This window comes from Panicum virgatum, chromosome 1N (genome assembly GCF_016808335.1).
Source record: "Panicum virgatum strain AP13 chromosome 1N, P.virgatum_v5, whole genome shotgun sequence".
NCBI lineage: Eukaryota > Viridiplantae > Streptophyta > Magnoliopsida > Poales > Poaceae > Panicum > Panicum virgatum.
The window spans coordinates 6,778,148-6,795,276 of record NC_053145.1 but is presented as its reverse complement, the minus strand read 5'-3'; the positions used below and the strand labels follow the sequence as shown (position 1 = coordinate 6,795,276).

Genomic DNA, 17,129 nt, shown 5'->3' with positions numbered 1-17,129 from the left:
ACTGAAATCCAATCCCAATTTTGCACCAAATTTTGCACTAATAAAACTATGGGATGCACCGGAATCAAATAAGATGACAGCGGGCTTGTTGTGGATAGAGAATGTACCCGTTATGACTGGTGCACCTTCAGGAAGATCGGCAAATGTGGTGAAATTGAGACGCCCTTGCTTGACCTGAACAATTTGCTTTTTGCCTTTGTTCCTGGTGTTCTGATTAGATACCTAGTCTTGGTTTTGTCGTCTGGGCTGCGGGCATTCACGGGCAAAATGAGTTGTACTGCCACAATTGAAGCAACGATTTTTATCACCTGGACGGGCTGTTGGTGGGGCAATTGGCCTGGGACCAGTTAGCTGAGGAACAGGGGGTCGCATTACACCCTGCTGCTGTGGCGGCCTAAAAACCCAACGCCCTGGCTGAGGGGCCTTTTGAGGGATTGTAGGAGAAACATTCTGCACGAAACGATACCTCGGTGACTGAGCACTCGAGGGTCCAGGTGGATCCTTTCGCTTCTTCTCGGCACGATGAGCCACAATGCAATCCTCTTGTGTAATTGCCAGATTAACCAGCTCATTGTATGTGTCGACCTTAATGGGATTTAGACGTTCCTTGAGCTTGGTATTGAGTCCTCTGCGAAAGCGGTCACGCTTTTTAATATCTGTGTCAGCATGATAGCCCGCGTACTGACAGAGACCATTAAAAGATTGGGCATATTGGATAACCGTACGAGTTCCTTGAGTAAGAGCCAGGAACTCATTCAGTTTCCTTTCCATAAGACTCTCTGGAATATGGTGGTCCCTAAATGCATTTTTGAATTCGTTCCAAGTAACAACGTGATCGGCCGGAAGCATGCCATGGTAGTTGTCCCACCAAAGACGAGCAGAACCGCGAAGCTGTTGTGCAGCAAAGAGAGTCTTATTTTCCTCCGAACATGGCACCGGAAGTAGTGCAAACTTGGACTCGATTGTGCGAATCCAAGCATCCGCATCCGGTGGTTCTTCTGTCCTGTTGAACAGAGGAGGCTGGGTTGCAAAGATTTCCTGATACCTAGCAGCTTGAGGTTGATGGGCGTGGTGTCCACCTCGCTGCTGCCCTTGAACAAGTTGGCGAAGCAACTCAGTCTGGGCGGACAGGACTTCTGCAAAGCTTGGTGGTGGGGGTGGCGGCTGCTGCGATCCGCTACCACTCGCATTCACAAAACCCTCCGGATTGCCACGCGTCGATCCCACCATCTGGAACATGCAAAAACTCTTTCGTGAGCAAGTGATATACAATGCCCCAAAATACAAAAGAGTAAATTCATAAAAATAGAACTAGCATAAATTATATAACGACATGGATAGAAGGTTGTTTGTTACTAGAAAAATCACAACTCACGTTCTGTTCAACCAAAATCTCCCAACTTTTGACAACCGAGGGGTAATTTAACATTCTACAACTTTTGTGTTCTATTCAAACACTTCGGTAGATAGAGTCCTTTGCGGAGTTCGGTAACTTCCTATATCCAGACACAGCAGACCGAACAGAGTCTAGATAGACCTTAATCGTGAAAAAAAATAACACGTGCTCAGGTGCAAACCTCAGTATTCCCCATTGCCACATGTACTTTTATTGATTTCCAGTTTAAGATCATGATGCATGCACAACCTATTCGTCCTCACAAAACAAACAACTGCCAAATAGATTTGGACTTACGGGGTTAGCGCCGGTAGCATAGCACAAAATTACGTCTCTCCCTATATATGTTTAGCCGAATTCTAACCGTTCTTAACTTAACATAATCACGGTTAGTGTACCTGTAGAAGATGCATAGCATATATAAATATGAATATTCACGACTGGACCCTTCGTGCCAGCACTCACGAATGCCCCCATGTGTCCTACGCCACATGGGTAACGCATATGCAGTTGCCCACATGTTCACCCATACATTACCATTCACTATAGAAACGGCAGCCATGCAATTTTTTTTCCGCCGTATGGCCAACATTAACATATGCCGCTGATATAGCGTATTCATGAGTTCCTTAACTCCCAATATAATCGACTGATGGTCTGTATATTGGCAGTAGCTCAAGTAGGCCACTGCTTGAGCACAGCGTTCGGTTCGCATCACCGACGGGAAGGTCAGTCTCCCTCAGCTGACTGAGTATACTTTACTCCCAATATAGTCAACTGATAGTTGGTATATTGGCAGCACCTCAAGTAAACCACTGCTTGAGGGCAGCGTTCAGCTCGCATCACCGACGGGAAGGTCAGACTCCCTCAGCTGACTGAGGATCCTTACCTTCTTACCTTAACGTAGGTGCGTCGTTACAGAATTCAAGGGTTGATTGTGCAGAAAAATAAGGTCTGACAGAAAGTAATGCGCTGGAAGTCAGATATATAATGACATAAGTTAGATAGCCACCTAGTAACTTCCCATAATTCCCCTAGGGCTTTACGAACTAGGCACCATCCTTAACGAACCAACGTATTTTGCAAACACACTTTTTGTGGTCCAACTTTTAATAAAATTCTTCGAAACTCGTCGCATTCTCTGGTGCACGCTTTGTTCGGCTCTGATACCAGCTGTGGCAGAACCGCCCGACATAAACCAGCTTAAGTGCGCTAACCATCATTGCAAAGGCAATTAGGTTTAACTCGCACAGCAGACGGAGCACATCGGAGGTCAGTCAGGTAAATTCCCGATAAAACCACTTAAACCTGGATCGAACAAAGCAGCATAACTCACGCGAAGGCGAGTCCAGAGATTACAACAATACACCATATATTACAACACAGAGAATTTAACATAATTTTAGAATTACAAACCAAGTTCCAAACTTAACAAAGTGCTTTGTTCCAAACTTAACAAAGTGCTTGCCTTCTTGAGCTAAGTTAGTTTCCGAGGCTTCTGAAGTCGGGTTCGGATCCTCGACGGCGTCGGCGAAATTCACTTGGGACCTTCTTCCGCTTCAGGCACCAGCTCGTACGTACCGTCAGTAAGAGTAGTCGAATCTATATGAAATGCATATGTATAAGTTGTGTGACGATAATAATTTATTAATTGCTTCACTATAAAGTTGTACTTCAAACAAAACCCGAAGTTAAAGAGTGAAACACTTGCATTCATATTTTATTGGGCAATCATTTATAGAGTAAAATCTAATACATTTGAGTTCATAAAAAAAATCTAGGGTTGGGTTTCAACAATTCATAAGTTAGAAATAGCTTCAGCAACTACAACATTTACACAAATTAAACTACAACATTTTTGAATCTCAAATTTTTACAAAGGGATTTACATACAATTCTAAACACACTTTAAATTTATCCGAATTTTCCTAGACATATAACATGAGTAATAAAATTGACAGATTTCACTCACATATAACAAGACTAATTAGTACAGAGAGTTACAAGGTGTTTTTGGGGCTCAAACTTTGTGCGCTAGCTTAACTTATGAAGACTAAGCCACAGTAAAATTTTCAGATTTTTCCAGATGCAACAACTATTTATAACAATATAGCACTATTTTTAAGGATTAATTCACAGAACTAGCTACACAAATCTAAAAATAACGAAACTTGGACAGTGATGTTCATCTAGTATTGTAAGTACACATAAAAAGTTTCATCCACATATCTATAACAAAACATCCAGAAATAAAAAAAAGTTATTCTACTAGATCTAGCCAAGACTTGGGTTTCATCTAGTTACAAGTGTTAAATGGTGCTCAAATTTTTACACAAATCTAAGCATAACATGAAGTAGCTACCAGCCAAAAATCACCCATAGGTGCTGAGTAGAACTCCTAGAATAATTAGAGTCTATGTAATCTAATCTTTTTTCTAGATTAAAATATAGACAGAAAATAAATATGTGCATGTAAATAAAGTTGTATATCTAGTAACAAGGAGCTCAGATCAATTGAGTTTGCATTTTTCCGATTTTTCTACAAATTCATATCGATTTTACAAGTTCACAGCTTTGGAAAACAAAAAGGAAAAGCTCTCTTTTTGCGCAGAGGCCCCTGGAAGAATTTATTTCCTCGCAGATAAGCCCCCGACCGGAGTTTGAAGCAGGGGAGGCGGCGGGCGGCCGGAATCCGACGCCTGCGGCGGCCGGCGGCGAGGGGGAATAGGGGGAGGAGCAAGAGGGCGGTGAGAGGAACCTAGGGATGGGCTCGGTTGAGCGTGGGACGGTCGGAGGCGGCTCCTCCGCGGAGCAGGGGCTCCGGCGGCGGCGGTTGGCAGCGGCGGCGGCGGTTCGGCGGGCCTGGGCAGCGGCGAGCGGGTCGGGGAGCACCGGGGAGCTTGCTGCAGGGTTTGTTGGGCGCGAGGAAGGGTGGAGGAGGGAGCTCCGTGGGAGACCGGCGAGCGGCGGCGCTAATGGCGGCGGCGGGCGGCTCTGGACGCCGTGGGGAGCTCGGTTTGGCACTTGGAGCAGGGAGGGGAGTAGAGGGGGAGGGAGGAGACTCGTTTGCGAAGCCAATGGAAGGGAGGAGAGCCAGCAGAGGGCGCAAAGCGAGCGGAGAATTGGCGCACGGCATGGCTCGGCGTGTTCGTCGCCGTGGCGCGTCGACGGCCGTCCTCGGCGTGCGCGCTGTGAGAGAGTGCCGCGTGGAGAGACCGAGAAGCTTCGGAAGAAGCCAGGGACGGGGCGCGGCGAGGGCACGGTGCGTGGCCGGCGACCTCGGCTCGACACAGAACAGGGGAGGGAGGGAGAGAGAAGAGAGAGAGAGAGAAATAGAGGTTTGAATGATTCAAATTCGAATCTTTCTCAAAAATTTCCTTTGAAACATGGAAAACTTTGAATATGAAAGTTGTAGAGAACTTCGAATTCTACACTTTTCGTTTCAGGCACAAATTCGTTTGAGACTTCATTCAAAAGTTAATTTTTAATCTTTAGTGTATTTGAACTTGGTCCTGTTCGACTCGGAATTCAAAATTTTCTTCCATTTTTGGGTAGCACTCGGAAAAACCATCAACATGGAAGTTGTTCAACATTTAGAACTCTACAAGTTTTATTTCAGGAAAATGTTCAATTAAGCCACAGTTTGAAATTTAGTTTAAATCTAACACAACAAAGAGTTTGAAATCCTAATTATTTCATGTAGACTTGCAAGGCACTAATTATGAGGTTTTTCTAGTAATTACTTTTAATGACAAATTGAGCATGAAATATTACAATTATTTTATAAAATAGTTTTATATGCACACATACACATAGACACACATACATACACATGCATTTATTGCGACGTTTCTTGGTTAAGGATACATGATTTGGGTGCTAATGACCCTGGTTTAACTAATTAAACACCTGGGGTGTTACAGAGCTGCCTGCCGCTCCTCCACCGGGCGGCAGGCTCCCGCCAGGGGCCTCCGCACAAAAAAAATTATATTTATTTACATGTAGACCCCTGTCGGGCGGTAGGGGTATAAAATTATAAAATGTGAAACCGAAAATATATTTCTGTAAAAAACATTTTAAAAAAATATAAAAATAAAAAATCCGCCCAATAATGCTGGACCCTAAAGCCCAAATGGAAGGTTTGTCGTCTCGCCGACGAAAGAAAAGGGAAAAACGATTCGAAAAAACAAGACGAAGAAATGCAAAACAAGTACTTTTCTGGAAATTCATCTTGTAAAACTTGTCGTCGACTTTCATATGCATTCCACGTTTAGTACTACCAGTTCTTTTGCAGCGTCCAGACTAATCAGCGTTTGAAACACTGATATTTCCCTCGGTGTAAGAACAATCTATTTGCAAATTGGAGTATCCAGAATGTTCTTGCTGGAATGATTTGGAAATATATGCTAAGAACCCACCAGGTTGTTTCATGGAAATGGAATTGCAAGTCTAGGAAATCAATGTCTAGAATGTTCCGGAGGCTTCCAGGTGTTCTAGATAGCCAAGATTCAGCGGGGAGGAACATGCCTATGTTGGCAATTAGGTAGTGTTTGGTTGAGGAGCAGAATGTGTAGGAACCATTTTGTTCAATGTTTAGTTTGCATGCTTGGGATGGAACCATTTAAGGAGAGAATATCCATCCAAAATCCGGGATGGCTCCATTCCGCAAAATGGAGCGGACCAAACCATCCCACTTCGAAAGTGTCGCTCCCTGCTGATGGATTGAGCCCCGGGTGGCTCGGGTATGAAGGAACGAAGCGCAATTGGACGAGCTCTGGCTGAGCTAAGCGTTGAGGCAATGGTTGGGCGGATGCCAAGCTCGGGGGAAGGGCGGAGCGACCAGAGCCGGACGCGGAGGTGGAGCTCCAGCAGGCAAGAGCGACACTCCAATGGAGGCGAAGCTAGGAGGGCAGTCGTGTCGCGGAGCCATCACCGTCGGTGTCCCTCCGCCTTCCACGACCCTACATATCTTAAAGATAAACCCACATGCATTTTTTTATAAAACCCTGTAAAATGGATCAGAATAATTAATCATCCAACCTTTTACAATAAACCCCTAATCGATCCAATGTTTTACAGTACACCCTGCAAATTGGATCGCTATTATTTAGGATCCATTTTTTTTGCAAAATATCCGAAAATATTTATAGATTAGTCCCCTCATCCCATTTGCTTCTAGTGTCCCCATGGCATCCATCCTCGTCCGTCGGCACCTCCACAAGCAGTTAGAGTATTAGTGGTGGGAGTATCGTAGGATGTCCGCAATCGCGCGCCGCCAGCGTGCTATGGTTCCTCAACACTGGCTAGGAATCTCGCAGAAAGCTCAAGAAGATGCGGCCGCTGCGCCGGAATCGGAATGCTACTGTACGTGCCACAGGGGATCCTGATGCACGATGGATAATGGGGCGGTAGAAAGGAGAACCACTAACAGAGGGCGGCGTAGAGGAAATCGAGCACCATTTCCAGCAGCTCCGGGTCCTACCTGTGGTTCCGCACGCGGGTGTCGTGTCGTCGTCCGCGCTGGCGCAACATGGGCACGACCGCACATGTGGGCGGAGATGGGGACCGCCTTGCCGCCACGCGAGGAGTAGAGTTTTGAGTGGAAAGGTGACACAGGGTTCAATCGGGGAATCTAGTTATCACACGCACTTCTGCGCGCAATAGCATCGTACAAGGGCTGTTCATCTTCTTCCTTGAGCCAGGGGCAGGGGGGTTGCTTGCGAGCTAGGAGAGGAGGGAGGGGGGTGGAGTGGCCGCCGGCGAGGGGTGGGAGGGGTAGGGGGGAGCGGCCGGCGGTCGGGGTGGTGGTCAAGACGGTGGAGCTTAGGGTTTAGAATTCTAGGGCTACAATGGCCATCTGCCCCATAGGAGGAGCGGCGGCGGCTGAGGCGAGGCGGCGCTCTGAGGCAAACAACCGATGGCGGTGGCCGGCGGCGGAGATGAGGAGAGGGTAGTGACAGTGGATGAACGGCGCAACGACGAAACTGGTTAAAGGTGGTGGTGATGAAAGACGGTGCCTCCACCGTAGATGACGCGGGAGCCTAAAAGAGGTGGAGGACAGCCGGGGCGCCCGGCTCTGCGATTGCCCAATGCCCAGAACACTTTTCTCAAGCCTCCTGCGCGGAAAAACAATTCGCAGAAAAGAAACGAAAAGAAAAAGTAGTTAAAAAAAGAAAAGAAAAAATAGTTAAAAAAAGAAAAGAAAAACACAGGTCTCTCGTGCTCCTCGCGTCATCCGCGCCGCGTTGCGCTCCACACACGCGGCTGCCCCCCGTTCCACTTCCACCACCACCTCATCCCCTCTCCGCAGCCGAGCTCGCCCGCCCGCCCGCCCCCGCGCGCGTCGCCATCCGTCCGATCGCTCCCGGGCTGCCGCGACCCCCCCCCCCCATGTTCCGCGCCCATGCCCCTCTCCTCCACCTCCTCGCCGGCGGCGGGGGCGGCCGCCGCTCTCCCCAGCGCCTCCCGGCCTTGCCGCGCCGCCACTCACGTGAGCGCCCTCTTACATTTGCTGTTTCTCATCACGATGTTTAACCTCTGTTTCAAGATAAAAGATGAGATTTGGATTTCTAACTCATTTTCTGTTGGCTGCATTTTCATGGTGGTTAATGCACGTGTATCAGGTTAATCAAATCGCTATTGCAGTGAGATCTATTATTGCATCAGCTACACAGTATCGTGAAATCAAAGATATTTAATTATTTATGTAGTAATAGATGTTATACCAAAATTTCGACACTTCACCGTAAATTAGCATCTTTGAATTATGATATCCTTTTAACTAAAAATTCTTTTGAGTTCTTCAGCATGACTAATTTTTCAAGTGCATGGATGGCTTCACTTGCGGCCCTGTCATTATCCTAACAGTGCTCCCATGGTTTGTTTCCTGCAACCTCTCAGGTTTTGTTCAGGCAGAGGCTGAGCTTCCTGGCAGCTTCTCAGGCGCAACATATGAAATGTTCTCACCCTTTGATCAGATCTGTTGTAAAAGGTGTTAAATCAAATATCTCTAATGGTGACAATGGGACTGAGCCCGCTAGGGAACTATTGGAGCAATTGTTCGCAAAGACAAAGAGCCTAGATCCAAGTGCTTCTCAGGATAGGGAGCTGAGCATGAGTATCGAGGTCCTGAAGACTGAATTTGAGGCTGCCTTATCTATCCTAAGGAAGAAAGAGAGGGACCTTCGTGATGCGGAGAAGAAAGTTTCTGTTGATCGGTCAAGGCTCAACCAGACGAAGCAGGACCTCGATCAGAGGGAGGAAGACATCATCAAAGCGTACTCAAGACAACACGAAATGGAGAAAGCACTGATGAGGGCGAGTAGAGATTTATCTTTACAGGTTAGGCAGATCAATAATCTGAAGCTTCTGGTCGAGGAACAAGACAAGAAAATTGTTAGTTCACAAGCTGCGCTTTCCAAGAAGGTGATTGAAGTGGATAAGCTTAAACAGGATATGCTGAAGAAGAACGAGGAAGCAGACTTGATGCGTTCAGAGATTGAGTCCAAGGAACAAGAGCTTCTTGTAGCTAATCGGGCCCTTGCACGCCAAGAAGCAACAATTAGGGAGCTCCAGAATGAAATTGAAAGAAAGGAAACTGAGGTTGCCAGATCAAATGAATTGAGGAAAGGCAACGAGGAGAAACTGAAAGTTGCAGAACAGGAACTTGAGAAGCAGAATTTAGGATGGATAGCAGCACAGCAAGAGTTAAAGGAGCTGGCACAAATGGCATCCAAGGATAAGGATAATATCAAGGATACTATCGATGACTTCAAACGTGTGAGGTCTTTGCTGGATGCTGTGCGTTCCGAACTAATGGCTTCAAAAGAGGCTTTCACCTTCTCTCGCAGGCAAATTGAAGACCAAGCAGCGCAGTTGAGTAAGCAAGTGCAGGAACTCACATACCAAAAAACATTGCTTATTTCTTATACTCAGAATCTGGAAGCTGCTCAACTGGAGATTCAAGAAAAGACAAATGAGCTCAGTGTTGTACAATCTCGCTGTAGTGAACTTGAATCGCAGTTAATTGAGGAGATGAAGAAGGTTGAGTCCCTAGAGGCTATGTTAACTAAAGAAAGGGAGAGCTTGGAACAGAAAACAAAGGAGGTAGAGTTGCTTCAAGAGGAGCTAGCTCAGAAGGAGAATGGGTACTTCAATTCACAAAAGCTTGTCGAAGCAAAAGAGAGTGAGTTGTTAGAGGCCAGACACGAAGTCGAAGATATGAAACTGAAGGTGGACTCCATACAATTTGCAGTTCAAGAGAAGGATTTGGAGCTTCTAGAGACACAACGGAGACTTGACGAAGTTAACAATGAAGTTGTTGAACTTCAGCAGATGATAAATACCAAGGAGGATCAACTTGTTCAGGTTAGATCCGAACTACAGGATAAAGAGAAACGTATACAATTAATGCAGGACGAATTGGATAAGATGAGATTAGGACGCTCACAAGCTGAATCCGTGGTGCAAAAGATAGTTGAGCTCACAGGCAATCTTATAGGTTCTGTGGAAGGTGAAGAATTTGACATTTATAACTTGCTTGACGATGAAATTTTAAGTACAGGCACAGCCCTTGAGTCCAATTTGCATAAACATAATCAACTGGAGGCTGACATCGACACGCTGAAAGAATCCTTAGAACAGAAGGACGTGGACTTAAGAGCTGCATATAAAGCACTTGACACAAAAGACCTAGAGCTGAAGGCAGTACTTAGAAGATTAGATGTGAGGGACAAGGAACTAGACAAATTGGAGGAGCTATCCATAGATCCTAATGACATCAGGAGACTGTCTAGCCTTGCTGATGAGGCAACCAAAGACAACAATGTGGAAGAAGTGGAGCTCCGAAAGCATGAAATCGAATCCGTGGAGGGGGAGGCACTAGCTGCTAGTACTATGTTGAAGAAGCTTGCAGATATAACTAAAGCATTCTTGAGAAGTGGCAGAACCGATTCTGGTACCAATTTGCTTGCACCCCAAAATGCAAACATTAGTGCGGGTGCTTCCAAAATGGAACCAAACAAGAAAATGAATGTGATTCTTGAAGCTAAAAGGGAGATTGTTGGGCTGTTTTCTTTGACAGAAGAGCTCGTCGCCAGTGCTGGAATAAATGATGCTGAGGAACCATAGCATCATATCATAGCTGAAACAGATTTCTGCATCATGAGAATGACGTGTGCCAACTGGAATGATGCAGCTGAAATTGTTACCTTCGTTTCCTTTCCTTCTCGGCCTCAGGATTTCTTTTTGTTCTTTTCAGTTCTGCGGATGACATCATAAAAAAAAAACATAGATTGTTTGGCTTTTGGGTAAAAGGAAGGCAGTTTTGTTGGCAGACCATGTGTGTTTATGTACAACATTGTAATTTGCTTGTTTGGATGAGATCCTGAGCCAGGCAGCTGCTCCCAGGCAGCGATTCAGAACCCCAGGCTGATGAAATCGAGTGTCTGGATGCGCTGCCTGGCACACACAACCTTTTCAGGATCAGAACCAAACAAGCTGTGCAATGGCATAACCGAAAATGCAACAGTGTACTGGTTCATGACTACTAGCCAATTATAGGGGTTCACTGCCAGATTGTAGCCAAGTAAACTATAATCCTTGCTTGTAAAAGTATTCATTGTTCTTGCTATACGTCAGAGGGTATTTCCATTAATCACATGGCCAGATAAAAAAGTGAGGTTCCTGACACTGTGACACATGGGTATGCTCTACTGCACCTATTAGGGAGTCTAAATAAAAAACAAAGCCCCTAAATTGGAGTTTCTTGATTCCTTCTGTATTTTCAAAATTGTTTACTACTGTAAGTGATTTGTGCTGCATTGGACAATCTCATTGATGTGACAATAGTTTACTTACATGCTGTACCATAAAATTAATATTTTTTTGGATGAAATTTTGAGCCTTATGGTCCTTGTGGCCCTCTTTGGCATATTTGTCTTATGCTTTGAATTCTTTGTTCAATTAGAAGTTTAATTAAGGGACCAAGTAGGTTCTATTTACTATTTATTCCATGAATGAGATCTCATGTTCTCTAACTTACGCTTTGCTCATTAATGACATATAAACAGATAGCAGTGAAAAGGCTCAAGAGTTGGAGCAACAAGGCTGAAAAAGAATTTGCTGTTGAGGTGGAGATTTTGGCACGAGTGAGGCACAAAAGCCTTTTGAGCTTGCGTGGATATTGTGCTGAAGGCCAAGAACGCTTGATAGTCTATGATTATATGCCAAATCTGAGCATACACTCTCAGCTTCATGGCCAGCACGCAGCGGAATGCAATCTCGGTTGGGAAAGAAGAATGAAGATCGCCATAGATTCTGCAGAAGGGATCGCGTAAGCCTCACAATATCATTTCATCATTTTTATCAAAATGCAGCAATCTTATCGTTTAGAATTCTTTCATCTTGCAGTTATCTTCATCACTACGCAACACCACATATCATTCATAGAGATGTCAAGGCGAGCAATGCCCTTCTGGACTCAAATTTCCAAGCTCGGGTTGCTGATTTTGGGTTCGCTAAGCTCATTCCAGATGGTGCAACACATGTCACCACAAAGGTAAAAGGCACACTTGGTTACCTTGCACCAGAGTATGCGATGCTTGGGAAGCCTCTGAAAGCTGCGACGTCTTCAGCTTTGGAATCATGCTCCTAGAGCTTGCAAGCGGTAAGAAGCCAGTCGAGAAGGTAAACCCCACCACAAAACGAACCATAACCGAGTGGGCACTTCCTCTAGCCTGTGACAAAAAGTTCAAGGAAATCGCTGATCCAAAGCTCAATGGTAACTTCATCGAGGATGAGCTGAAGCGATTGGTGCTTGTCGGGCTCGCATGTTCTCAGAACAAGCCAGAGCAGAGACCGATAATGTCTGAAGTTGTTGAGTTGCTTAAAGGAGAATCTGCTGAGAAGTTGTCCAACCTGGAGAACGATGAGCTGTTCAAGCCTGAACAGACCAGTTCGTTCCAGGGCTCATCTGGACCCAATAGCTCGGACTGCATCACTGAGAGGAGCTCCAAAACAGATGTGAAAGAGGAGGCAGTTGATTCAAGTGAGACGGTACCCTCAGCAAGGTAGTGTGCTGCACTTCAGCAGACAGGAGGTGTCCAGAGCTCCCTACCTGGGTGGTAGAAATGTGTTTTATGAGTGCGTTTTCGTGGTTATTTCTTGTTCTTAGGAGGTTAATTTGGGTGCTTCCTTGCCTAGTTCACAGATATGCTTATCTGTGCAAGTCAATTTGTGTTGCTATGGTTCTCCAATGGCTTGTAAAATTATGCAGATCTGGGGCTGATTCGGACAGTAACAAGCTGTTCATTGTACTGTTGCTAGCGATTTGTGTCCACTGCCAATCCGTAATCCATGAGATTATTTTGTACTTCCAAGGCATTCAAATGTGAGGGAGAAAGTTTAAAATTTCATTATGTAGAACCTATCACGACTTTTATATGTATTTATAATTTTATATGTTACAAGTGCTTCTCTCGCAACTATGATGGCTAGAAATGCAAGACTGATTTCTTTACTCTTGGCAAGAAATCTGTGCAATGAATTAAGCAAACATACTGGTCCATGGCTGAAACGACCTGCCGTCAATCATGCTAATCCCATGAAAGATTAAGAAGCTGGAGAAACATGCTAGTCTCAAGAAACAATCAAACAAGTATTGGTGAGCCATACCAATATCGACAATATACAAACACCCATAACCATGTGGGTAGTGCAGTGGCATTGGCGTACATCTTCTGATGGGGTTGACTACATACGGAACATACCTGAGCGGATTGTTGGCAGCAATGATGCACAATTTTCTATTACTGATAGTATGAAAGAAACAGCAGCAGCGCAAAGAAACAGTTATTTCATGAAACAAGCAATATAATTTGGCACAATCACCTGACATCCATCTGGTAGAGCAAAAAGGACATTCTTCTGAATCGTCTTTGTAAGGTATACTCCTAGTGTCGTATGCTACAAGACGGCAGAAAACGCATGCATGACACAAGTTCAATCAATATTCAGATAAAATCTAAGGATGAATGCCACTCACAGGGCCTGGCATTTTAACCAACAAGGTCACAGACAAGCATGCCCAAACATGGATAGTTCTGATGATTGTGTAAACAATCAGCAAACACAATGAAAAAGGTGATGCCACATGGAAATACGGCACGTTATACAGCAACAGCAATAAAGTTATTACATAACTAGCTGCGATATCTCCAGTCAGATATGCATCGAGAAGAATTTGCTTAACAGTGGCAAATTACCAGTAGTGTCTAACTTGATTGTTTATTTACTGCATTTGCATTTTAAATAGGCAGAGAAAAGGATCATTGTGCTTAAAGTCAGAACCCGCTTTGAGAGACCAAGCGCTCCCTCCTCCTACACCAGGTAGGGAAAGCATGTAGCCCACTTTGTTGCTCCCGCTTGCCCACGTTGTAGTCTCCAGTGCCTTCATTCTGGCAAAAAGTTCTTCTGGTGCTGAGGGCCTTCGAAGTTCCATCACAAGAAGCATCTCCTCCAACAGCCGGGCATTTTCCGCGATGAACATAAGGAAGGCAAACTCACCTTCCTCCCCATGGAACTCACGGAACACTAGCCTCTTGAGTTGTGTTTGAACACATTTGATGGGACTGGTCTCCTGCCAAAACTTGAGGTTCAACTCGCCAGTGGGCTCACGAGTTTCTTCAGACTGAAATTTAAATTCAGTGGACAGTTCAGATATATAGTGATGGAAGAAAATGGATTTTGCAGGAGCAATATAATGCTACAAAGTGGACAATGATGACGACAGTGACAATGCAAATAACAAATGAAGGGGGGGGGGGGGGGGGAGGTCAATTATACCTGGATACACAGTGTTTCAACATTGGGGAAACACCTGAGGAAGGCTGGAAGCATTTTAACCTCATTGCGCATTCTGAAATGCAGATGCAGTGCCAACATCTGCACGCTTGGAACAGTGGTCTTTGGACTCGGCATCGTTCCAGACTGCAATGCACAAAACAACAGATACATGAAGCACCATTGCGTCAAGCTCCTCGATTAGCAGATATTTCAAATGCATGCATGCCAATTATGGACAGAAAGTCAGAAAGAATGAAAGAAAATGAAATTGACTAATTGAGACCTTGATGACGGTGTTGCCGATCTCCAACACGTGCACTCCTGGCTCCAAGTAACCCAGCATGCTCAACCGTGGGGCGTGGCCAATCTTGACCCTCGCGCCGTGGCGTTGTTTCATGCACCGCCAGATGAAGAACCGCTCAAGGGACGGGGCGTCCACTACCGCGGAGGGGTGGCAAGCAAGGGTTCGGAGGCGGGCAAGGGTTCAGCGGAGTTGCTGTAGCAGGCGGCCGCCGCGCCATTGCTCTGCCGGTGAGGGAAGCATGAGCCACTTGGTTAGTGATGTCTATGGGCCGGCGGGCCGGAGATGCGTGGAAGCTGCATGGGCCCAATAATGGCGGCTTTTTTATTTTTGTATCTTTTAAAAACGTTTTTTTTACATAAATATATTTTCGGTTTCACATTTTACAGTTTTATACCCCTACCGCCCGGCAGGGGGGCGGCAGAGACCTACATATATATAAATATAATTTTTTTTTCGCGGAGGCCCCTGGCAGGAGCCTGTCGCCCCCCTGCCGGGCGGCAGGCACCTGCTGCTTGGTGGAGGGGCGGCAAGCAGCTCAGGGGGGCGGCAGGCTCCCCCCAATATAAAAGCTGAGCCCCTTCCCTCGCACCCTCATTTCTTGTCCACGAGATCCAGATAGGGGAGAGGGAGAGAGGAGGGGTGAGGGAGGTAATTCCACCGGTGAAACCCTGCCGGATTTTGGATCCGAACTGCAGTGAACCAATATTTCTCAACTATTAAAGACTTGTTTCTAAAATAATCATGAATTGGAATAGATTTAGTTTTTGGATAGTGAAATATAGAATAGTTTTTGGAAGAAAGTTTCCGTTGATCGGTCAAGGCTCAACCAGACGAAGAAGGACCTCCATCAGAGGGAGGAAGACATAATCAAAGCGTACTCAAGACAACACGAAATGGAGAAAGCACTGATGCGGGCGAGTAGAGATTTATCTTTACAGGTTAGGCATATCAATAATCTGAAGCTTCTGGTCGAGGAACAAGACAAGAAAATTGTTAGTTCACAAGCTGCGCTTTCCAAGAAGGTGATTGAAGTGGATAAGCTTAAACAGGATATGCTGAAGAAGAACGAGGAAGCAGACTTGATGCGTTCAAAGATTGAGTCCAAGGAACAAGAGCTTCTTTATAACACCCTAATTTAAATTCTAGCATTTATTAATAAATTTAATTAGCTTTATTTATTTTTCTAAGGTTTATTGTGATTAGTCTTGCATTTAATCTAATTGTGTTTCACAAGGAATTAAAATTTTTCTAAGATAAATATGTTTGTGCATTCATGCTGGTGCATATTTTATCTTGCTTGATTTCTTAGGGGTTTGAATTCAAATTTCATTTGAATTCAAATGGTTGGAGTAGTGTTGGATTTAGAAAAAACAAAGGAAGTGGAAAAGGGAAGAAACCTAAGCAAACCAGCCCAGCATCCAACCCCGCGGCCCAGCTCCCGCATCAGCCCAGCCCGCTCGTCTCTCTCCCTTTTTCCCCGCTCGGCCCGATCCAGGCAGCCCAGCAACTCAACTCTCTTTCCCCTCTCTCGCGGCCCACACTCCGCAGCCCGAGCGTCACCGCCCACTCTGCGCGCGCTGGCCCGCTCCCCCTCCGCACGCACAGCTCGGCCGCGTTCGCCTGCTCGGCCGCTGACCGCCTAGCCCCACACGTCAGCTTCTCCACCCTCCTCCGCGCGTTCCTCGCTCGAGTAACAGGAAGGGGCGAGATCTCCGGCCATGAACCCGCGGCCCTCCCTTCCTTGCTTCCCCACCGAGATCCCCGGCCCCTCCCCTTTAAACACACCCCCACACGACCCTTTTACCCTATCCTCACCCCGCAGCCGCCACCTCCGCATCCCGGCGTCACCTCCGCGACCTCCACGCCGGTGAGTCTCCGCGCCGCCGCAATTGTTCTCCATCCGTGCCACTCCGGTCTCGCTAACCCGTCCTCTGGATTCGTAGTTCAACATCGAAGCTTCCCGTGGGACTGGCTGGCCCTGAGAAGCCCTGCAGCGACCCTGTCACCGAGCTCCGCGAGCGCCGCCCGTAACCATCGCCCGAACCGACGCCGTCGACCTTGCTGCACCGCGCGTCTTCCCGTTTCAGTGCCTGGTGAGCACCACTTCATCCTCCGGGTTCTTTTGCGCTAGGTGTTGTAGGCCGTATCGCGCTCTAGGTGCCCGGGACGCCGCCGCCGGCGTTCCACCGCCGCGCGGGCATAGCCTCGCCGTGGCGAGCACCCTGCAGAGCCGCTCAGCCCCGCACAAACCCGAGTCCAGGTTGCACGAACCCCACGCTTGCCCCATGACCCTTTTGTGCTCGGAGTCGACCTCCAGCGTGACACAGATAAGCCGGCAGCGAACTCTGTAGCCGCAGCGCCACCTACACCGTCGCGAGCCCCGACCGAGCCCCAAATCCTCTTACCTGAGCACACCAGTGGATTACCCATGCCGCAATGGTGCTCCACGGCCAAACCCCATCCCAAATAGCCCCCGGAACGCCGGAAACAGCGTACTCCGGCGCTGCCCCCGCCGCGGAACTCTGCTCCGGCGACCTTCCGCCGCCGCCCCGCGCTCCCTTCACCCTGGGCCGCCCAATCTGTAGA

At 46.7% G+C, this 17,129-nt stretch overlaps 2 protein-coding genes and 1 pseudogene across 2 annotated transcripts; 2 read left to right on the top strand and 1 right to left on the bottom strand.

The window, feature by feature from the left end:
- Positions 1-7,760: 7,760 nt before the first annotated feature.
- On the top strand, positions 7,761-10,710 carry LOC120654878 (myosin heavy chain, embryonic smooth muscle isoform-like). Its single transcript, XM_039932562.1, has 2 exons — positions 7,761-7,886; positions 8,297-10,710. The coding sequence occupies exons 1-2, from the start codon at positions 7,800-7,802 to the stop codon at positions 10,523-10,525; spliced, it is 2,316 nt and encodes a 771-aa protein (XP_039788496.1). The 5' UTR covers positions 7,761-7,799; the 3' UTR covers positions 10,526-10,710.
- Positions 10,711-11,032: 322 nt separating this feature from the next.
- LOC120654880 lies at positions 11,033-12,805 on the top strand (annotated as a pseudogene).
- A 614-nt stretch (positions 12,806-13,419) lies between these two features.
- Positions 13,420-14,678, bottom strand: LOC120654881. Its single transcript, XM_039932563.1, has 3 exons — positions 14,523-14,678; positions 14,240-14,383; positions 13,420-14,084 (listed from the first exon to the last, which is right to left on the bottom strand). Exons 1-3 carry the CDS (start codon positions 14,634-14,636, stop codon positions 13,686-13,688), a joined length of 657 nt encoding a protein of 218 aa, XP_039788497.1. The 5' UTR covers positions 14,637-14,678; the 3' UTR covers positions 13,420-13,685.
- Positions 14,679-17,129: the final 2,451 nt, after the last annotated feature.